Genomic DNA, 25533 nt, shown 5'->3' on the forward strand with positions numbered 1-25533 from the left:
GAAGGCGTAGTGGTATTAAAATCAACAAGTGATCAGTATGCATATTTGTCTCTTTAGACGGATATTTTTCATCAAAGTATCGACATATCCAGTGGGCCTTTATTGTGCCCCTTCCCTAGCTGGTCTGTTTCATTGCTCTTATAAATCGGAGTTCATTCCAACTCTTGTATAAAAAGGTTAAAGAGTCTTGATCATTCAATTTCACATATCTATACATATGTCGATATTCTCTCCATTAATAATCCTAAATTTGGAGAATGGCGTTCATTTATTTATCCACCAGAACTAAAAAATTAAGAGACTGCTGACACAGCTTCTTTCGCGTCATTTTATACCTTCACCTCAAATTTGACGACAGTAGTCATTTCAGTATACAACTGTATATGATAAACGAGACGATCATAAATATCCTTTTCTTGTGCAGTAATATACCAACTAGCCCTGCATATGGTGTTTATATTTCTCAGTTGTTAAGATATATCAGAGCTAGTAGGGACTATTCTGACTTCTTTAGTTGCCACCGTTGCCTAAAAGACAGTCTTTTGAACACGTCTCATGCGCTGCCAAAAAAAAAAGTTTTATTTCCGATATCCATATCTTATTGACAAATTTTCTGTTTCTGAGAAGCAGATTATAGATGGTTTTTACATAATGTCTACAAATTAATTTCTTGTACTTATTATTCGAGATAATCCACACTGAAAATCCAACAGTTTCTATTGTAATTGAGTGTAATTTACTGAGTTATCTCCCTTAATTTTGAATTAACCAGTAAATTATATATAATTTTTATCTTCTAAGAACACGGGTTATATGAAAAGCCCCATGTTAATTTCTGTTAACTATACCATTTTTAACAAAATATCAAAAATAAAAATATTTAGGCTTTCAGCCATGAATCACATTTTGCACGAGTCTTACTTGGAGTGCTACTTAATTCTTTTTATTTTCACTTATATATCATTAATATCTTCTGTACTGTTTTGACTACTGGTTTAACCGATTTTGACTAATGGCAATTTAATGCTAGCCAACTGTGTGGAATATGCATTGAAATAACGAATGGAAGCGGGGGTTAAGCGTGCAATAAAACCCGGTTTAACCCACCTTTCATTTTGAAAAGCCTGCACCAAGTCATGAAATGTCATTTGTTATGCGGACTGTCCTTTTAGACTATTCCCCTCCAGTACTGCCTAGATTATATTAGTTCACTAATTTTGTTAATACCCTTCATATACCTAATACCTTTAGATATTAGAAGCAACCAACTTCTTTAAATCTTTCACAGCAATATGTTTATAGTGCCATTAGGAGAGCAGGACATTACGTTTTGTTTTCAAGTTTTTAAATGAACGGGTATGGTGTTAATGAGAAATGGCTTCACAGGATTGTTGCGTGAGTGAATTCAGACGTTTTGAATTTTTCTAAGGAAAATTTACCTTCTTAAAAAATATTTAGTTTGTCAAGGAAGACAATAGTTTGAACTTGACATAATGGTCGTCGGCGACTGGGATACAACCGGAAACTGAAAAAAAAAACACCTAGAAATATTAGCTATGTTAAGTGTATAAGGTATAATTCCATTACCTCTTATACATGTACAAAATATTGATTAAATAACCAGATAAATATATTTGCCTTTTGTATGTACATAGAAAATCATCTGCTTTAATTCGTTTTTAAGCGATATTCCTTTACGTAATCAGAAGATATAGGTTGAAAATATTCATTAAGGGTAATCGGAAACTTTTGTATCATTTGAACATGTGAGATAGTTTAAGATTTTTTAAAATATACTACAGAAATAAAATTGACTCAAATGATAATGTCAAGAAGTTTCATTGGGATTGATTTTACAATGAAAATTGTCTTAACCAAAAACCTGACTAAAGTGTAATTTTTTCTACACTAGACAATTTGTAAGTCCCTTTATATCACTTTAAATGTATTTTGAACCTAAGTAAACCAAACCTCATTTGAATTTGAAAATTGGTTCGGTTTATACAGGTTTGATAATCCCATATATGCGATAGATTACAAACCAATACCATATTATGAAGAAGGTAGATCTAGGATAAGGGACATAACTCTTGAAATCAGTGATATGTTTGTATCATATTCAATTTCACCAAAGCCTTTCAAGCTTTCCTTTAAGACAGAAGAAATCAGTCCAAGTTACTTTGATGCTTACATGATATTGATGTAAAATAGTGTATAAAAACGTTCCAATGATTTATAAGAAAAATCAAGGGAACCAAGGTTATAGCGGTAATCACAAGAACGTAATCCAGGGACCAAGACCAGACGTGGAAAACAGACATATACAACAAAGAACATGAAGTAAGAATTGTGTCCCTTACCCTAGGTATTCCTCCTTAAAAGCAATTAATTATGAAAGCACCACGCCCTTTTTACACATAAAAAAAAAATGTTTGAATAAAAGAATATTGGAAACAAGAACCCACTTAGATTTAGTTGTCGGATGCAGACAATGTTTGCTGAAATGCTGCAATTTCTGAAGAAAAAAAAGATGTTAGTTACAATGATTCAAGAAGTACAAATTTGATAATAAACACATGCTTTAAAATATAACGTCAACGAATACATTTTATATAACAGTATCATTAAACAAATTATTGGTAAATGATATCATTTTGAGGATACTTTTATCATAATTATTTAACAATTTCGATAATTTCTATAACGTATTCGTTACGCTATTATCCTTTTTTATTTATCAATTCTTATCATTTAATTAAAATATTCAAGATTATAACCAGGATGCCTGTTTGCTTTTAGTTGTCTGTATGATTTCATAAACGTGTTATCATCAAAACCATAAAAATATTTGTTTAATGATAGTATGTTTCTATTCTACTAAAGTTTCAATAAAAATGATTTAATTTGGTAAGTAGTAAGCGGTTTGGTTGTTTTGAGCCGCTGAGCTCTATCCAGAAAATAGGGATCACAGTCGCAATTTCTAGCAGTTTCAGTTATGAGAGCATCTGAAATATAACTCGATAGGAAAGACTTTTTGACCATGGGGAGTAAAAAGAGTATTCATTGCAATGAAAACTCAACTTTATATATTATAAACCAATTTATTTTCGTGTTACAGGATATCAATTCCATTTCGCTTCTATTTATTTTTACGACTAGCGATCTTTCTAGTACGTAATTCATAACAAATGAACTTATTCGGGCGATTTATTTTCATGATTTCGTCGTACTTGAAAAATAAACGAAAGCAGTTGGTTCAAAGGTATTTTCCGTTGAGATTAAATATCAATTTACATAAATAAAAGGCATGCTAAGTTGATTTTTCAACACAAAGCATATTGTTAAAATTTCAATATGTATATACCCTTCCTTAATGCTCACCACAGGGACATATTTTCCAACATGATAGTGTCATGCAATGATCTCAAAGAATAATTATACATTTGTCTGATAGGCTTACCTATGTTGACCTATGATTTAAGTGCTTAAAGAAACAGCCGTCCTTATAAATATCAGCCTGAATATGATTCATGTTTATCAAAAAACTCCATAAGAGTCACTTTTATTTATATAATTAATCGTCTAAATAAAAGTCAACAATCACTCTTACGGGTGATAAATCGTTAAAAACGGTGCGAAACATAACAATAAATTAAATGAACGTCTAAATATGTTTAACATTACCAGTAGATGGTAAAATTTACATTGAATATTTCGGATAATTGATATCTTTCTTCAGCATAAAACTCATAAAACCTAATGAGCATAAAACTTGAAAAGCTGGATCACGTACGCTTTGTTTGTTTGTTTGTTCGGGTTTAACGTCCGAGCAGCAGTATTTCAGCTATATTCAGACGATGAACATGAAATGGTTGATAATATGAACATGAAATGAAAAAAAAAAAGGATGGGACACAAGGATAATAGGGTCGAGAAATTTCGATTGCTACCAGAAAAAGGGGGATGGGTAAGGTCGGGAAATTTAGCCTCCTGTGGCGGAGCGCAAAGATTCCTACTCCTATCGAATACTACAGCAGGGTTCTTTAACGTGCGAGGAACGTGACATAATGTCCCAACACGGTGCACTACTATGGTTTACGGTCAGGTTTTCCGTATTATAGCCTGACAACCCCAGCATGTAACATGCCAGGGTACCCTATTCCACCACCTGGGGCACACATCCCTGTTGCTCTGTGGGCAGGGCGCCTAGCCCCCGCCTAGGTTTCTGAGCACTATTTAGTCGCCTTTTACGACAAGCTTAGTGCTGCTGCAGGCCTATTCTTTTAACACCCGGACCTGCACGGGGGAATCACGTACGCTGTGGGTGATTGTACTTTTATCAAAGGCACACATAAGCAAATGATAAGGAGCCTGAATGAAAATAACAAAGGGGGTCTTTTATCAAAATTAAAAATAAAAATTAACTTTGGAAAACAATTTAAAAAAGGCAAAATATAGTAGTACGGCGTATTGATGTATAGCATGTAGTGCTGTACCAGCCTTCGACCAATACCTAAAAATTGATTATTTTTTCTCGTTTATTCCATCTGGAGAAATTGTTTGTAATTCCTTCACCCAAAAGCTTTCCCGAGACACTCTTTTACATTTTGACCAGTTTTTATTATGTTCTATGAGATCGTAACAACAATGTTGTGGAGATCCTCTTGGGTGTGTCCGGCGGATCTAAGATGGCGACTTAGAGGGAGGTCTGGTTTACATTTGAAATCATTGCGATGACCATTCATACGCCTGTTGAAAGGTTGTTCTGTTTCGCCAACATACTGCATACCACATCGGCACTGGAGAAGGTAAATGGTATTTTCGGTTGTGCAAGTCACGTCGCAAAAAATGGCAAATTCTCTCTCTTTCTCTCTCTCTCTCTCTCTCTCTCTATATATATATATATATATTTCAAAATGCAACTCTGTATGCAGAAAGCCTTATAGTTTCATACAATTATGTAAAACATCGAAAGAGTATCATTTGTTTGGATGTTTTTTTTTCAAACTTGAATCATTTCGACTATTGGCAGTGTCTGAATTTTATATAAATTTTATATAGTTTGGTACTTTTGTGTCAACATGATCATTCCCTTTTTTACATTGAGTAATCATTTTAAATACGTTTTCTTTTATTTCACGTTATGTAGTGAAACGCGTCACATTTATCCTTGTTCCTTATTATGAATCAAAGTAATGTTTACGACTAAACGTCATCTAGATTTGATGGTTCATTTCGTTCGAACATGTTTTGTCCGACTTTCATTCTTCTGATAAGGATTAAAATGTTATGAGGTGCACTGGCAATGACTTTCCGGCTCTTTGGATCTAATGCCTTTGTCAGGTGATTAAAAAATGTGACGAGGTACATTAGCCATTGCTGACGAGTGTCTCACATAAAAAGACGCTTTCACCTGTAAGATTGATCTCAATGAAATGCATATTACAAAATTAGATTTGTAATTCAATTTTATATTAATACATCTGGACATTTCTTTGTTGATTGAATGTGTTCCTTTTGTTTTTCATATTTTTTTGGCTTGATGATTTGAATCAATAGTCATACAATACATATTGTCATGAAACAAAATGAATTTCCGTTGATACAAGCAAGGTAGTGTGATGGGCCTCAGCTATGTCGAACGCTACAGTGTTTCAAGAATACAAATTGCATTAATCCATTTATGTTTGTGTAATCATAAACCAAGAAATTCTCAGGCAAATACTATCAACAATACACCGGAACTGGCGCATCTTTGAATAACATAGCTTATTCTTAACAATCTTACAATGAGTTCGGATAAAGCGTAGACTATGAATGCTCGATTAACATATCTATGACTTTGCTTCACATGATGCAGACAAAATTACAAGCAAATCCTGGACATATCGTTGGTCTAATGTGCACTTTAAAAATTGAGCAAAGATTTCTGTCCATTTGATTTGTTACATATCTCGAGGCCATACGGACATTTGTTTAGGTTATGACAAGTCCACTGTTTTAACGAACAAGCTGTAACTGTGCAAGTGGATACCTCATATATTACATTTGATAATGAGGGATAGATAGATTATTCGTTATAAACGGAACATCTTTTCCGAGCATCTCTGGTAAAAATGTGATGAAATACATTTGCTTTCAACAAGCAAATGGTAGTTAATATTATGAACATTGTTGAGCAGTCTTAAAAGAATTAAAATACTTTTTTTTGCAAGATATGTACTTATCATTATTTCCCTCAACATTGATTTCTTGATAAAAAAAACGTGTAGAAACGTTCTGTTGTTTGCAAATAAGAAGAAACAAGTTTGGCGCCGAAACAGAAACTAGTATTTTAGTTATCCGCTAACTACGTTGCCTACAAGTAACAGGAATAGTAAGAGCCTCAATATTAATCGATTAAGAAATAAATCACAGAAACTCCATTTTACCATTTTGTACCACGGGCGGATCATCTGTGAATGTCGCATTGTTTTACCCCGATCGATATCGAGGGCTTACATAACGACATAAATGGCCAGCTCGTGATAAAATGGATTTTTCGTGATTTATTTCGATTCTAATGGGACTAGTTTAATCATATTCTTGAAAAAGATGTGTTGCACGAAATGTTGGTCATGTGTTTATATATTTCTTTTAACCATGGCTGTGGTCTTAAGAGCTTTGAAAGAGTAATCAAGGGAACCAAGATTCTTGCTGTAATCAAAATAATGTAATCTAGGGACAAAGACCAGACATGGAAAACAGATATACACCACAAAGGACATTTAGTAACTAAAATATTACATACAAAGTAACAAAGCAACTCGACTAAAAACTGGGAGCATGGACCAGGTGCACCGGTAGGGTAAACGTCCTCTGTTTTTCTAGAAACACCCGCCAAGGTGCTAAAAAAGTTAAGTCCGGGGCAGTCGGAAGAGGAAATGAAAACTATGACACTTTGAAAAAATCAGTTTTCACAGCGCAGATGGATACAGCGTAACGATCCACGAGTTCATGATGATGACCGTAAAACTTCTGTAGTGATGACTTCAATCTTGTAGCAACATAACCCTGTTCCAGAAACCTACTTGTTAGAAGTCTAGCGCGATACAAAAAGTCTGTGTATTTTCGGCAAGCTCTGGCACAACGTATGAGTTGTGATATGAACACTCCATACGCCGGTGCTGAAGGAATGTTGCCACAGATGAAAGGAAAGTTGACAATTATGAATGAAACACGTCATTTAAGAAACTTATGTAAATCATATCAAAGAATGGCAGATAATAGTTTTATTTTCTGAACTAAAAACATATATATCATCAGAATTTTACAGTACAAGACATTTGGATATTACTTATAGTATCTCTGAAGAAATAACCTCTTTAAATCAAAATCCGATGAATTTATCAACTGCCTTTATAAAGGTAGACCTAGGTAAGGGACATAACTCTTAGAGATCATTTGAACGTTTGTGTGATGTATTTAACACCAATCTCATGTAAGCATCAAAGTAACTTGGATTGATTTAATTCTGTATTAAATGAATGCTTGATAGGCTTTAGTGAAATTGAATATGATGCAAACATATCACTGATTTCAAGACTTATGTCCCTTACCTTAGGTCTACCTCCTAAATAGATTTATTTGTATAGGTCTCAGTATCGTATTAATGTTCCCATAGACTTCTATAGTGAAGTGCATATTTTTTTTAAAGATTTTTTGAAAAATATGTAAATTGATTCAATAAAACTTTCACTTATGTAGCATTTCTAAGGACATGGGAAAAAATAATTTCCCGCAAAGAAAATAGGGTGAGTCCACGAAGATCGGACAGAAAAGTAGTCTTGAACTATAAATAGCAATTTTCCCTACTTTCACTTTCATTTTGCACTCACCAAACCAACCTTTTCAGTGGAACATTTTTATGATATTATGTTAGATTTTCTTTTTAAAAAGTTCTTCATCTTACAGTGTGATGTTTGCTCTATTTTATAAGTCATTGTTCATATCTTTTGACAAAACATTAGTTTGTAGAGAGGCAAAAAGAAAATGCACTATATTTAGCATCCATGTTTTGACGTACACCCGCTCAAGGATATAAAATACGATACTGGTACCTATAGGATACACTTTTCAAATTATTTTCTGTTCATTGGAAATTGTTTTCATAAATAGAAATACTCGACCCCTAATTGTACCCTACGTAAAAATAAGTCATATTATAGTATTGCACTACATTAAATCTTGCCTGTTTAGTACTTGCCATAACTCGTTAAGTACTATACTTAACGAGTTATGGCAAGTACTAAACAGGCAAACTTTTAGTGACCGGGTACTTCTAGTGCTGATAGTTTTGATGATATTGTCATTCTTTAATATTTTCTGAGCTAGCTTTCAATGAATGCAGTATGTATGTTTGTTTGTCAATGCATTGTTGACCTTACATTAAAGGGGGGGGTGGTTTGGCCTTTTAAAACTAGTTTAACCCCACCACAAACATGCGCATGTACACAGTCAGGGGATGTTGGCCATCAACATACCTTAATGTCTTTATTCGGTTAACATATATGTTAATGGTTTTATTGCCAGGGCCGTTCAGAGCTTACCCAAATGTGTGTTTACACTTCGTGATCTTTGAGAGTATTTAATGTTTTGCATATAGGTTTTGTTTCGTATCACCATATCCGTCCTTTTTCTCAATAATTTCAACAAAATTAAATTTGGCAACATATTTTTGAAATTTAAAATCGAACAATTTTCCGGACAAAAGATACCTGAATAAAATGAATAATAACGATAAACGTAATCTGGCAAACGGTGCATAAAATGTCTGTGCTAAATCCAAACATATTGGTATTGTCCTTAAAATACCTTATATAATACATTTATAAGAGAGACTTAGACCTATGTCATATGGCCTTCTTACACCATTTTCTCACCCTTCATGTCGTGATAGTAACCCCTTTACTGATAAGGTACTTAAAGCAAAGAATCCTTTGACCAGACAACACAATTTACAGTCAGCTAAATGTAAGTAAGATTGTCAATTGGACTGCTCTTCTGATTGAACAAATCATGAACTGATGAATAATATTTTGAACACTTTTAATCTCTGTTACTATTTTTATAAGATATTTTTGATAAATCTGCATAAGCCATACATAATGCTTCTCTAGTACAAACACGCGATCAACATACGGAAATTTGCAATATTTATATGATTTATAATTTTTTTATTCGATATTATTAACATCCATCAGTTTACGATAACCACAATCTGTAAAATTTCACCGATAAATGTTTTATTTATTAATAAGTTAATTTCAATATTTAAAGAAAATAAAATTTGCTAAAAAATCAAAGGCAGGTCCAGAATTTTATTTACTAAAATTCCGAGCAAAGTGCTTAAATTATAACAAAAATCAAGATTTCATGCACCCCCAATATTAGGGAGGGGCGCTTCGATTGGTGGCTGTACATTCCCTCTTATCTCTCCTTATATGTCTTTTCCAGAGATAAGCATGGGAGCAGTAACTCTTGGTAAGTTGCCCTTTGGTTTGAAGAAAAATAGAGCGTTATATAAATACATAGATACATAATAATAATATTAATCATAATAAAATAGAAACTGAACCCATGGAAATTCAAAATCGTATATTTCAAACAAATTTAGATCCTATAATAATTTCATTACTTTTAAAACTATAAAATGCTAGTTAATCTGTACCGTAATTAGTTGAACGTTAATAACATTCTCTTAATAATGGTATTACTTGCTCTTTTGTTTTGGGAATACAAATGAGAATTAATCAGAAAAAAATTTCATAATTTCACCAATGAGCAGAATTCGCATATGGATTAAAGATATAGAACTTTCCTGAAGTTACATGACTTATCAACATGTATGTGACCCTTATGATAATAATTGTGTATGTTTATGATGAATACATGCGTGGTTATCTGAGTTGACAAATAAGGTCGTAGAAGACCATATCTGAGAGGTTTGTAAATATATCGCATTTTTTCGCTATTTTGTGGGAATTCTAAAATTCACCAAAATAGATACAAACTTTGCACATAGAATTCTATCAAACCATAAATACATTTTTTTTCAAACAAAAAATAATAAGTCAGTATATCGTATTCTTTACCGTACACATTACAGGTTTGTTCTGCTTCAATTTTATGGCAATTGTATTGTGTTATATGCGTTTCGGAATAAACAGTTCAATGGGGTTCTTGTTATATAATGATGGGATTAATGATACATTTGGTAGAAGATTAACCTGATATACATGACATGTACAGGACAGTAAAATAATTATTTACCCCCCCCCCCCAAAGGAAAAAAATTAAAATAAAGAAAAATAATGACACAAATGTAATATAGGTCGTTATCCCGTAAAATCAATACGGTATAAATATTTCAAAAGTCATTTATCTTCAAGAATCCCCACCATAACTTATAATGTGATGCACGATCGATCAATTCAAATTGTCGTAATATCGATCTACATTTCTAGATAACGGACCAGAAAATACAATCTCCTGCCCAGAACGAATAACCTATTCACTGCATATCGCTCCGTACTATCGTTTCGGTAGCATACTAGTTCTTCTTTTCATCATACGGAAATTTTCATAAAGCACGAACATTCCTCATTATCTATGAAGATGTTTATAATATACTACAGAGGCAAGGTTTTGTACTGTGTATCACAGATGTATTAAAGCATTGAAAAACAAAACTAACATTCCTGTGCTTTAAGTTTCAAATGTCGTTTCTTCCACATTAATTCAAAATAACAACACAGACTACTGTTTTGGTGAAATCTAGGTAGCAGTCAAAAGGAATAGTCAAAAAGGAAATTCCGTATAACAAATGGCAATATCAAGGTAAAAACCGGAAAGTTGAAATCCTACGCTATGGTCCTGTCTCGGTACAGGCATTTCAAAATTAAAAGTAGGTTAAACCATGTTTGTAAATCTCATATAAGATACAGTAAGTCTTCTGTGATCAATTGGACACTATCTTATATACTGCTACAGGTAATGAACTAGACAATTGACAAGAAGAATCACACTTTCTGTCATTTCATACTTTTTAAAATCTATTTATGATGAGTATATTTTAGAGATTATCCATGTACCAGGCGTGGTTAATATAGGTTTCATAGACTAAATTTTATCGTTAAAATTTTATTGTTCCAATTTAATGTTGAACTGTAGGATGTTGGTGAGTACTCGGAGTTTATGTATAAAAACTAAATGACAAAGGATATGTGTTCGAAATTCCCAAAACAAATAACAAAATTATAAAAAAAGCAAAGAGTTATTTCCCTTGAATCCAAAATTTCTAGTTCTTTTTATGTAATTTATGTCAGTTTTACAAAATGCAGTTAACTACAAACAAAAATTCAAATAAGGAAACGTAACTAAAATCTTATGTATGAAAATGTTTTGAAAACAAAATTTGGCCTGTGTCACCCACTGCCTTGGCCGTCCATGGAAACCCTATTTATTCATTATCTCCTCAACTGTTAAATTAAATACATAATCCAGTAGTCCATGTGCTAAGTGTAAGTGTTTGTAAGAATCCAGCAAAATGGGAAAAATCAGAAACATGCATGTCAAAAACCCACTGATCTGACAATGTACTATCACTCAGGGAAACTTTCTCTATTTGAAAATAACACTATTTAATCTCGGCATCACTGGCTTTGCTCAGATATTTTTCAATAGAATGTTAGAAAAATGAGGTTTCAGATAGAATTATCTGTCCTTGAAATGTTCATTTTCAGTGCATTTCAATGAAATTGTAACTCAATGGTCCAGAATGATATGGAAAATCTCGTTTGTTTTCCTTGATTCTAATGGTGCAAATAGTCAAATTACACTATCAAAATGATGTTTTTTATACCATGTTTCACCTACTGCCTGATTCTTACTGAGACTGATATTTAATGGCCATTCAATCAAGAGAAGATTAAGTGTATCAACTGAAGTTAAAAGGTTTATTCACTACAAAAGGTTGTATAATTTGAGTTTTAATTGTCTTTTTTTCAGGGGGCATTGTTGCAGTGTTGTTATGTTTGTATGCACCGACGGAAGGTACGTTATATAACAAAGAGCGAAACAAATAGTCTTAAGTCTAAACCATACTAATCCCTCTTATAAGAAAAGATCAGGCAAAGAATCGGAATAAAAACATTGACTATAATTTCAATGTTGTTTTGAAATAAAACATATTCTTTTCATAAACAATTTCATAAAAATAATAGCCATAAAGCAAAGTATTAACTGTTCAATGAATATTTGGATATAGGTACCAGTGGTCCTTTTCACAAAAAATCGTAAGTGTAAAATTTGTCGTAAGTTATGACGTCATAGTAAATAAAAGTATTGTGACGTCATAACTTACGACTAATTTTACTCTTACGATTTTTTTTTGTGAAAAAGGGCCATTGGCTTTGTTTTGTGCAATGTAATATTCTTTTCCGCACGAAAACTGACACAACGAAAACCCTATCTACTTGCGTATGTTTGTTAAGTTCCCGAATTGAGAAAAGTGTGCTTTTAAATGGAAAAATGTTCGAATAATACAGAAGAGGCTTGCGCAGTCGATCGTTTTGGATTTGATAATAGCGTTTTTAATGTTTAGGCTCATATAAGACTGAGAACAGTTTTTGTAACTTTATGGTTTTTATATATTTTGTTTTTGTTGAACGCATTAAAGGTACGATCATAGATATATCTGTTAAATGACAGAATTCGTCAAACCATTTCGCTGAATGAATTAAGTATACTTATGCCAAGCGGAGCCCCACTTGCATGAATTTCTAGCATCTATCATAAACAAATTTCTTTTCAATACGTATGGCAATCAGCTTAAAATGCTGGCGAATAGATTAATGATATCACGATGTCGTCGACGTCGTCGTCTATTCATATACATTCCTTTTGTGGACATTTACTTATGTTTAGGTGTATTGCTATGTATGAAAATTGAACTCAGTCATTCAAACACACATTTTTATAGTTTGTGTAGACTAACGCTCAACATGGAATCATGAATGAGTAAAATTTTCTCAATAAAGAGGCAGGAATTGATAGGGTTGTTACCACATAATTTAGAACTAAAGGGATAAAATATAACGTTTTTATGATTGAAAGTAATATACACATATGATTTTCTGTTAGTAGCAGAATTCTAGTTTTTATGAATAAGTTGAATGTTTGTTTTCAAATGTTTTTTAACCAATCAGACCACAGTATTTATCTCAGATTAATTTATTCAGGTTTGGAATGCTTGTCATGTGACAGAGTTGCAGATATCAATGAATGTGTGTTGAATACAGCCAAATGTACAGGGGACACTGAGGTATGAAACTAATCAGTTCATTAACAGCATCAGCTTAGAAGCCATCACAGCATAATTTATTAATATCGTTATAATTCATCATATCATTTGTTTTCTGAATTTCAACGATAAAGATTACTTGCTCAAAGTATAAGAATCGATTTCATAATTATTTAGATTTACTAAAAGTTAGAGGTGCACAATTTTATGATGCATCTTCATGTCGACTGTTCCCGGGCGTTTTCCATGTCAGGTTCTACCATATCATTTCGATACACATGAGGCCCTGAACTTTGTACAGTGACATTTTAAGAATCTGAGGATCTACAAATAACATGGTTGCATGTTTTAACATAGTTGACATATCATTTCGCATTGGAAGCATTTGTATTGATAATACGTCCTATAAGACTGATGAATTGGAAGCCTAATCGTCTTACGAAAATGATGCGAACACTACTGGCCGCATCAACATCAAAACAAAAAAAACCCTAAAAAACAAAAACAAAACAAAAAAAAAAAAAAAAAAAAACAAAAAAAAAAAAAAAAAAAAACGCACTGGACATTAGGTTTTATACTATTGACTATATATTGTAGAATAGTGCCTGTAAGATATTATAATAATATATATTTAATATATTCTAGATGTTGTATGCACATACTTATTCAAAATGTTTCCATGTTGAGAAATATATCATTTATTGAGATAAATTGATTTAAACTATAATGAATACAGTACGACAATTGTATCTATTATACGGGTAATTATTTTTAGTTCGATGAGTTCCGGAGATTATGATATGTAGATTTTGAGAATTTTGTGAAGTTTACCCTTTCGTCACTTTGGATCTGAAGAAAGTAAGCAAAACTTCAAAAATACTAATATATACCAACAACACGTATAAAGGTTACTGTACAGACATTTATTTTACTTTTCACTTATCTTGTAAATGGCGTCGGATCTCAATATGTATGCCATTAGTAATGTACTAGAAACGTTGATATTTTAGATTTGCTTCCTTGATGTGGTAGTGCTTCCAAGTCTTGAAAGAGTGTTCTCAGCAGGATGCAGAGCAAAACAGGTAATAGAAACACGACTTTGTATCAAGCTGCAAACACCATAGAAGTGTTTGGATTTAAACTGTATTTTTTACACTATTACAAAATGAAAAAAAAAGGAAAATTTCGCCTGTTAATCATCTGTAAGATGAAGTGTTAATATTTTGAACAAGCAAAAACAATTTAATAAATATATAATGCGATTTCAGATTGATTTTTTAAAAGGCAGAAAAAAAACCCAAAAAGAACATGAAAGCGAATACGGAACGAATACAAGTATTTCTAATGTTCTGAACTAGTCGAAAACGAATGAATGGATGAAACGAATGCTTGAGGGAAATCATTCAGGGCCTTCTTACACCAAAACCGATGGAGCGACTGAGCTGCTAACAAATTTAGCAATAGAAAAATCTCATGTAAAATACCTATCAGATGAATAATTGATGTTTTGAAAGATCTTAATACGAATATTCAACGAATAGAGAAAATTGAGGAATAGTCTTGGTTTTCGAACTGTATTTCGAAAGTTCGTGATTAGCCTTACAAACGCAAAAAAGAATGAAAAAATCAAAATACATTAATAAGGTTCGTTAGGAGTTTAAACGCATTCCAATACCTAGTGGGTAAAAAACATTCTGTTATTATATTTTATCATTGATTTCGAAGTCAACTGGGGACAAGAGGTGTAAAATTGGGGATACATTGTATTGCAATACATTGTAGTGGTCTGTGAATGGAACAAAAACTTGAATTGATTACGTCAGAGAATTTTGAAATGGTATAAATATCTTTTTTTGGGAAGCTAATATCCTAATTACTATTACTGGTCTTGTTTTCTTCTATATATAATCTAAAATCCTCTTTTTGTCTTTAGTATCGCATTCTTACGTTTTAAGTAGCGGTCTTTATAAAAATCCGAAAGATTTATGCATGTTCGAAACCCACTGAATTCACTTTTATTTCTTATTCAGAATCAATTACAGATCACATAACCAGTCATAGTTTTTAATTTCGGTCTTGCGCTTTTGAGATTAAAATTATATAGATTGTACATAGAATTAGCACTTTGCAAGAGTTATCTTTCTTGATTTTGTTTAATTTGGTTGACTTAACTGGAAGATTAGTGTATGATTTTCTCAAAAGGACAGATCTGAATATGGAATGGACAACTGTTCTGTAAAAATATAGAATATGTAGATTGAAAAATCATTGCTTTTTCAGTGGGTTTTTCTTCACTTAATAACAGGCATAAAATCACCAAACGTTCTTTTATCATTTCTTGTCGTTCACCAAGTACTTGTATGCTCGCGCAACAGTTTTCATTTTTCAGCACGAATTAGAACGGAGACCGGAAATAACAACGAATAATACAATGCTGGACAAATTAAGAAAAAAATCCAACATTTAAGTTCCAGTATTAAATGCAGATGTTGATTTTTTTCTCTATACGATTTTTAAGATTTGCGATCTTCTTACGGCTGCTGCTGGCAAAAGAGAAATTTCGAAGAGAGATAATATTGCCTGTGCTCAGTGTTGTAATGGGACAGTTGGAACTGATGGTGTCCCATGCAATGGAAAACTTTGTTCACAAAGTAAGTAATTATCTAAATTGTCAGACACTAAAAATGACACAAATTAAGTAATTATGCAAGTTTTCAGACGCAAAACTTGACGCAAATGAAAGTGATTTTGTATGTTGTCAGAGACTAAAATTTTAACACCAAGTAAGTAATTGCTTAAGTTGTTAGACACTCCAATTGATACTAAATAAGTGATTGTGTGATTGTCAGACACTAAAAATTGACAAAAATGAAGGGTAATAACAAAACTATCGAACTGTCGTCAAATTCAATGTGAAGGTCTAAAAGCGTGCGGAGGAAGCTATGCAAATAGTTTCCTTAAATTCTAGTTCTGATAGATTAATGAAGGATAATCTATTCTCCAAATTTAGGATAATAAATGGAAATAACATCGTTAATATATTGTTATGTAAAATTAAAAGTTCTAGCTTCTTTAACCTTAGTGCTTCAAGACGATTTTGAAGGAACTCCGGGATCCAAATTATATGAATAAAGAAAATATCTATTAGGAAAGGGACACAATTAGTGCCCATAGGAATAATTAGTTGGAAAAGGGGCCCCAAAGAGTGACATATACATGGTATTTAATGTTGAAGAGTCGGAGTTTTTAATAGAGTGAACTACAGCGAAGAGACATTTTAGAATTTCGTTGATATCTTTTGGTGCTTTTTTTATTCAGACTATACTTATGATTAATTCATGATCCACTACGCAAGTAAGCAGTAAGCAGGTTAAAGCATTCTTGTTTGCCCTCCTTAAATAAGTGATTGTGTAATTGGTTAGTTACTAAAATGAAAGTCACTTGCCAGAATGCAAACTTTAATTGATAAAAATCTAATTTATGACAAAAAAAAGGTACAAACTCGCTCCCTCAATGAACAAAAACGAAAACAAAAAGTCAACATGTAACAAACGAGGATTAAACATATATGGTGCACGTAATCGCTTCCATTTTCATCAAATTGACTGATATTTCGTTAACAGGATTTTCATAGTCGGTTGGCCTGATGCATGTATTTTGGCGCCATCCTGTTAACATTTGTTGCAAGAAAAAGTTCTGTTAACGTAGTTCATCAAAGTTCATTGAGTGCACCAAGTTCTTCTAAAGGAAGCATTCTCTTCCTTCGAATCAAATGACCGTGTCCCCTACTATGCAAATCATAAATCCGTCACTTACTTTTATATAATAACATCCAATTCCCTTGGTAAATGTAATAGCTTCTGTTATTTATTTGCATCTGTAACTACGTTTTCTGATGCAAAGTAATGATATTCACAATTTTAGATATGTTATGATCCGGAATTTATAGTCCGTCATTGGTTGTAGTGTGAAAACCGGAAAAGCATAAACATCTTGTTCAGTTATGTATGGGAATAGGGATTTTAATCAGGGTATGGGATTTAAATGAAAAATTTAAGTTAAAAAATAATAATTTATGTTAAAAAAGTAATAATTTATTTTAAAAAAAAAATAATTTATTTAAAACAAAAATAATAATTTATTTTAAAAAAAATAGTAATTTAAGTTAAAAAATAATAATTGAAGTAATCAAAATGTAAGATTTCATTTAAGTTTGTAAATGATAATATCAATAATAAAAAGAAAAACAAAACATTTCAATTATTCAGATCGAAGTTGAACAAATATAAATTCGTTTGAAACTTGCAAATTTTCAATAGGGATATGTGTCTTCTTGGAGTTGGTGTGCAATTAATAGGTAAATGGGTAATTAATAATGCAAGATTGGATAATGAGGAATCGGAAAATGGGATATGAGAAATGAAAAAAAAGGTAATGAAAAACACAGGTTATTAAATAATGAAAAGGGCATTAAGTAGTAAAGAATGTTAGAAAAATCGGATATTAGGAACGAATTTATGTGTCATAAGTAATTGGAGAATTGTATATGCGAATTGGGAAATAAATAATGAGAAGAGAAAAAGGTTAATGGGTACTGAGGAAGGTTTAAGTAGTAAAGAGAAATGAAGAATGGAGAATTTGGAACGGATTAATGGAACATAAGAAATAAATTATTTTTTTTTAAGAAGAATGGTAAATCAGGTAATGAGTAGTGGGTAAACGGATGTTGAGGAAAGGAAAAATGATGAAAATATTTGTATTAATGGATAACGAAATTTGTGTTAATGGATGATAAAATATGAGTTGATCGGTAATGAAATAAATGGGATAAGGGTAATGCAGAATGGCAAAATGTGATAAAATATGTTGTACAGGGAAAGAGAGATGGGGTAATGAGGACTAGGAGAATTGGTTATGAGCAATGGAAGAAATCATTGTGAAAATTGGTAAAGACGTATGTGTTCTTGGTAAATGATGGAGAAGAAAAGTTAAGAGCATTTTCTTTTCCATGAGCCCCGTGCAGGTCCGGGTGTTAAAAGAATAGGCCTGCAGCAGCGCTAAGCTTGTCGTAAAAGGCGACTAAATAGTGCTCAGAACCCTAGCCGGGGGCTAGGGCGCTCTGCCCACAGAGCAACTGGGATGTGTGCCCCAGGTGGTGGAATGGGGTACCCCTGGCGTGTTACATGCTGGGGTTGTCAGGCTATAATACGGAAAACCTGACCGCAAACCATAGAGGTGTTCCGTGTTGGGAAATTTTAATATATGAACATACTTATCATAAATATTCCTGATGAATTCCCAAGTACATAGTTATAAAGAAATACAGAGAGCAATTGGTATTCAAGGCAAAGTAACATGCATTTAGATATTATAGGTAACTTTACCAGTATTCATTTGTAGATAAATTAATTTAAGATAAATACTGTAATCTGATTGGTTAAAATGATTTTGTTATATCTCAATGGATAAAAAAAATTGACACGCCCCTACTCAGTTAAATTCAGAGCTACTTTTCCCATGTTTAAAGATAAAAATATGTTTTGAAATTAATGTATAAGAATTGGCTATGATAAAAATTTTGTCTATTGAAAAATAACAAATTTTCCATGTGCATATTTTGTTTATTACATTTCGCGCAATAAACAATATGCATATGGAAAATGTATGTTATTTTTCAATAGACAAAATTTTATTATTGCCAATTCTTAAATAAATAAAAGCTTACATATATAGTATACAATTCGTTTTATTGTTTAAAAGTGCAATCCATACTTTCAATATACCGAGTGATTACTGTATTCACTTCCGTCCGACCTTTTTTCGCCACAGCCACATAAAAATTTTCTTCTTAAAGTGAATGTCTTTAAGTCTGATAGCGAAAGTTTGAACGAATATGTAGGTTTAAATGGGTCTGCAGCTTGCATGTCAAGTAACTGCTAGTGGTCTTTCGTTCGTGCGTTTGTGAAACGTATAATCAATTTCTTAATTTCTGTATAAACAAGAGGCTCACATCTTTTGAACTGATTTTTTGGTGTGTTTAATAATAATTTTATTTTCACAGTGGCCATATTTAAAAACATGGGGGAGAGTTGTGATCATGCCAAAGAACTTTTAACACCGGCACATTTTGTGCCTGTCCCAAGTCGGGAATTCTTGCCTGCGTTTGCATTGCTTCTTGACTTTGTTACTGGAGTATATAGGTGCACATTTTTCGCTGTACCCGTGTATTATGTTGTTTGGGGCCAGTTGTAGTCTGCCCTGTGGCGTGAGGGTGTCCTTGTTATTCATTAAAAAAACCCTGGATGTCATTGAGCTGACATTGTTCATCACGTTGAGTTTGATGTCTCTTTAATATATTCACCTTATCCATTCGCGTGATATTTTGTGGTACTTACAAGCTTCAGGTGACTTAAATGTAAGAATCAAGAAAATGGGAAACATCAGATATATGCATATCAAAACCCAACTGATCTTACAATAATATATCACTCAAGGATGCTATCTTCCTTTGAAATGTTCATTTTCGGTCTATTTCAATGAAATAGTAATTCAATGGTCAAACATGATATGGAAAATCATGTCTGTTTTCCTTGATTCTGATGGTGAAAATAGTCAAATTAAACTTTTTAAATGATGTGTTTTTTCATACCATGTTTCACCCACTGCCTGATTCTTACAGAGACTCACACTTAATTAACTAAGTCTATTTCAGACCTGCAGCCAGTCAATAAGACCTGTGGTATATGCGACAGAGCAACTGATCCAAAGAAATGTGCAGTCAGTCAACAATGCCCACCAAACGAGGTACATACTTGCAACTTAAATATGACAAGACTGAAGATTTAAAATATTATTCATTCCGGTCTATCTGTATATAAGAGATCGATTGAGAATAGTCATAAATGAAACTCAAGGGAATCACACCAAAGACTATAGCTTGGTAGTCGCTGGATCACATTAAAGGTAACAGAAAACTGTCGATCGGTTGACTCGGGGGGAAATAATGTTCTACACTCTACCTGCGGATTATAGCAGTGGTAAGAGGGTATTTGAAATTTTCGACATTGGGTGTTGCTTTAGATAAGACTGTTTAAACTCAGTGTACTTCAATTCAATACGATGCCCTGACTGTCTAAACTAAAATTGAGAACGCCCATGCTTTGACCGTGAATGAAGCTTAATGATGTTTTATTTTTTTTAACTACCACATATATTATACTAAATCAACAAGGTTTCTATAGATAATGACAACAACGACGAAAACATCATACCATTATTTGATCGCAGTTTTGTATAAAAAAATATTATATATATTTTATTGATTGATACAGAGTTAAAGGTGTACAAAATGGCCGTACTTGATTCTTGAATTAAGAAGAAATTTTTGCATACGGATAATTATAGCAGACAGAACTGTTAAAGCCCAAATACCTCTTGTTCTCTTTATTTGACTAGTGTTAGTTTACTAATTTTCTTGTAGATGTGTAAAATTGACCAAATTTTCGCTGGTGGCAATGTTGTTTATGAACTTGGATGTGAACTGAAAACGGTTTGTATCTATAAAATGTTGAAGATACTCTTATCTAAATAGCCATTTTAATCCACTTAATTCTAACGATTCAAACTCATTTTAAGTTTTTTTAAATGCAAAGAAAAAAAATAGATAATCCCTAAAGCAAATAATAATAATAATAATAATAATAATAATAATAATAATAATAATAATAATGAAAAAAAAAAACCCCCAAAAAAACAAACAAACAAAACTCAAAATACAGAACAAATAGGGGAAAAAAGAAAACAAATACTAAGCCACAAACAGAAACTCATCGAGAAACATACAAATCCCGAGCAAACAGGAAAAAATAATAATAAAAAACTAAAAATCAAAACAAAAAAAACAAAAAACAATCATAGCTTGGAACTTTTGAAATCCAAAAAATAGGTTGAAAACCAATTTTTATAAATTTCGATATACAGGCAAGACTTCAATTTTATTTAAATACAAAACCATGTTGTTGTTTAGCTGTTTTAATTAATTCATTATAGCAATAAAAGAATTGAATCATCATTCATCTAATTTATAAATAGACGTGCATTTAACCTTTATTTTGTAGGTTTGTGATGTTATCTTGAAAAGCTATAAAGACACCCATGGTGGTGGTTCTGCAGCAACAACAGCAGCATCAGCTGGGAGAAGAGATCATGGCGACATCACATTGTGTTCAGCATGCTGCAGTAATGCAAGAGAATGTAATAAAGATTCATGCCAAAACGTACGAAAACGTGAGTATCGGTTTCATCTGTATCACTTCTTTTTTCGACGAACCTATGACCATACTGAACTAGAAGAACGTAATTTTCAGTTTTGCAGCAAAAAAATCATCATTTTAGTTTGATTAAATATGACCTGAAACCTTATAAATGACAGTTTCTATTCGGCAAACACTTCGCTGAAAGGAAGACCCTATTCCAATTGAAAAAAATTAAGATGACTGTCAACACCCGATGAAAGAAATGAAATCTGTTAGTTCGATACCCTTTAAACCTTTAAAACTTCTAACATTCATACCGCTTTTAAATAAATCAAACTCAAGAGCTATAACGCTGATAAAATTCCATTTTCATAAACTATCAGTAGTTCAATTTATTTTTTCTTAATTCATGGGATGGATAGGTCCATCGTGTATCCTTCACTCACCACCCATAACTTTGACACCTGTCTGTTTTCCTCCTAAATACGAATAAATTTTTCGCCAAAGAATATTCTTGGATTCTTGTATTATATGCAACGCTATTACATCTAATAAAACTCTACACATATTTTAATTCACTGTGTAGCACTATGTCTAATGTTTCAGATAATTTACAACCTTTCCAGTTTTTTTCTGAAATACAAAATTCATACCTCTATTCAGCGAATAACGGCTTAAATTGGCATATTTGCTATGTTAAATCACTGGATTGATTAAGTGTCTTTTATATAGAAAAAATGAATACAGTAGAGGTGATACCAATCATAGAAATCCCACCAAACAAATGATGCTTCGGCCTATTTATGCTATATTTTATGTATATGGAAGATCTTTTCTATTTTCATAATTCTGATCGTGCAGCTAGTCAAATTAGGCTTTCAAAATAGTGTTTTTTTAGACTATGTTTCATTCTTTGCCTGATTCTTAGACACACCGACACTCAAATATTTTCTGTATCAAATAGTATCAGCATTGGATTTTTACATTACCTGCATCGATTTTCCTAAACAGAATTTAAAAAAAATGGATTTTTGGGTTTCAAGTTGACGTGATATACATTCGACTTAACATTTTATTGACATTTAAAAAAAACCTACGAAATTTGGTTTCATTTGATATACATGTCTAGTCTAGAGAAAAAACTAATTTATTCTAAAGAATATTCGTAAAAATAGAAATACCACCCCATCCCTTTAAAATGACAGGAAACAAAATGAACTTTCACAGTGAGGTAACTCTTCAAAATTTAGATTTTTGGCATTTGACATTCAGATAACATTGTAGCCAACATCATTGTTCAATTCAGGGTCTAGTTTTTCATGTGGGGTTATATCGTATCGTGTAGAGAGGACTGCGGAAGTCAAATTTTTATTTTATTTTATCCGTTATTGGGAATAAAATAACAGGCTTCAAACAAGCGTCAATAGCTAGTATGTGAGTTCACTGCTAGTAGCCCTTTGTTTTGGTATTTGTTTAACGTGTAATCAGTTTCTTTGTCTCTGTTTTAACTTTTGACTGAAACCTTTTTGAACTGATTTTTAGGTGTGTGTGAATGTGCAATATTTTTTCCAACGTTAAACTGGTTTTGTTAACTTTCAGTTTACTTTTATGTTTCTGGAGGCAACTGTTTCGCTGTACCTATGTATATCATTGTTTTTGGCCATCTGCAGCCTGCCCTGTGATGTAAAGGTTTCACATGGATGGCCGTGAGCTGCCGTTTTTTTCTTTTTTTTTTTATCACGGTGGGGTTGTTGTCTCTTTGACATATTCACCCTTTCTATTCTCGTTATATTGAATTTAATATTGTAAACTATAAGTGAGATTTTACATGGGTTGCCGGGTCTGCTGCTTTCTCATTCTCATTGAGAATTCATATTGCTAGTGCTTTAGTTTTGTGAGATGTCTCCTTTCACTTATCTTCAGGTTTTATATGTTATTGTATATTTTTCCACAATGTGTATGTAGTTCGTCGTTTTTCCTGTTTTTGCGTTCAGGCCTTGAACTTAGATTTTAATGCATCTAATTTTTTCCATAATTGACGCTTCGTTATTGTCAAGGGCTAAAATTTCTGTTTTAAACAGACAATAATGACCTAACCGTAAAAATAGATTTTTCCGAAATTTGCATTTTTTCCATTTCACCAGGAATGGTAAAGTTTGATTTATGGTCACAGTTTGTTTCCTTGTATTTGTTAGTTTGGTTATTTCATTGTCTTTGTTTTTTGTTTCTATTTTCCATGTCCAGTCGTTATCTATTGAACATGTTTAAAGGGTGATTGTCTACCAACATTCATGTTATGTCGAATACTGTCTTTCATCTGATTTGTCTGACGAAGAATTCGTATTAAGATAATCAGAACATTTTATGGGAAGCCCTTTTTGGCCATTGAATTATATTAATAGATAAACAAAGTTTGAAGTAAGGTAATTTCTCTTACTGAGTGAATATTCAGTTCGAAGAAAAAATATTCTCTCTCCAACCAGCAGATTTTTTCATGAAATGTGTCAATCTAAATGGCCCTGATATCAAATTCTGTCTGTAGTTACTCATTGAAAAAATGAATTAATGCAGCAAAACTGGTTAATATCTAGTGCTATTTCGTTTAAATAAGCAAAGTTTATTTGTAATTGGTAGCAAGGCTTATTATATCCATAAATAAAGTAATTAAAATTTCGTATACACCTATAGACCCTTTTGTGCTAACTGGAGGATAGTCGATTAGCATGTGTGGAGCATGCTCAATATACAGTTCCGCGTGGAAAATTATTTTGTTCTACCCAAACCTTACCTCGCGGAAGTGTATATTTAGCATGCTTGTCAACTTACCTCCAAAGGGTCTATTATCGACATAAATATTGGGAAGAAAATTTCTTTTTCAGTTGTCCCGGGGATGTACGTATTCTTTAGCCCTTATCTTACATATTTGTCCTTGTACTTTGTACCTCTTTACCTCTTTTTCTGAGGCGGGAACCTATAGAATGTTCCATGTTTATCAACCTTATAAACTTTCAAATTTACAGTTAATGTGAACATTATGAAAGAAAGTATTCCACGTGTTATTTATTATTCGTAGGTTTACGAAATTTAGCATGCAAATTGTTTAAGGTAGGCATCTTTCAGATGTAAATAAAAAGATGATTATGTTTTTTTTTCAGTTCACACATGTAACAACGCAACCATTTGTGGATGATCAAGAAACTGCATTCAAGAACTGTACATTTAATAAAAACATGCCATTGAACTTACAGACTTATTTTATTACAAACCTTAATTAATGAACATATAACGCTATATATGTCAGTGTTAAATTAGAGATCCTTGGTCTTAGGAGATATAAATTATGTAGAATGTATTGTAGAATTAAAAATCACGTTAGATGGCTATGCCAATGATGCTGACCTACAATAGAAACCACTTGATTTTCGATATGAAATATCATTACATCCTAAGACCAGATTGGTATGAATTAACACACACGTCATTAAGTAGACTCATTAAGAGTAATCAAGGGAACCAAGGTTATAGCGGTAATCAAACGAATGTACTCCAGGGACAAAGACGCGACATGGAAAATAGACATACACAACAAAGAACATAAAGTAACTAAAATTATACATACAAAGTAACAAAAGTAAATGAGCAAATCGGACTCCACTAAAAAACCGGAAGCAAAGATCAGGTGCATCGGTACCGTAAGCGTCCACTGCTTTTCTAGAAACGTCTGCCGAATTGCTCTTAGAAGTCAAGTCCGGATAACACGTCGAACAAATCAGTTTGCATGGTGCAGATGGATACACCATAACAATCCAGGAGTTCATGATGACGAACATAAAACTTCTTTTGTGATGACTTCAATATTGTAGCAACATAACTCTGATCCAGAAGTCTAATAAAAAGTAGTCCAGTGCCTTATAAAAAGTCTGCGTAGTTGAGGCA

The 25533-nt window shown here is 32.4% G+C and overlaps 1 protein-coding gene across 1 annotated transcript; it reads left to right on the forward strand.

Annotated features, from left to right (window-relative positions):
- The first annotated feature begins 8897 nt into the window (after positions 1-8897).
- On the forward strand, positions 8898-24838 carry LOC148619923 (uncharacterized). The gene is made up of 10 exons (XM_088580349.1): positions 8898-9012; positions 9496-9522; positions 12049-12093; positions 13281-13363; positions 14353-14424; positions 15861-15993; positions 20055-20146; positions 20823-20891; positions 21460-21628; positions 24753-24838. Exons 2-10 carry the CDS (start codon positions 9504-9506, stop codon positions 24785-24787), a joined length of 717 nt encoding a protein of 238 aa, XP_088436475.1. The 5' UTR covers positions 8898-9012; positions 9496-9503; the 3' UTR covers positions 24788-24838.
- Positions 24839-25533: the final 695 nt, after the last annotated feature.

Source organism: Perna viridis, chromosome 4 (assembly GCF_037379345.1).
Source record: "Perna viridis isolate PV_CMFRI_1.1 ecotype Kerala chromosome 4, ASM3737934v1, whole genome shotgun sequence".
NCBI classification, from domain to species: Eukaryota; Metazoa; Mollusca; class Bivalvia; order Mytilida; family Mytilidae; genus Perna; species Perna viridis.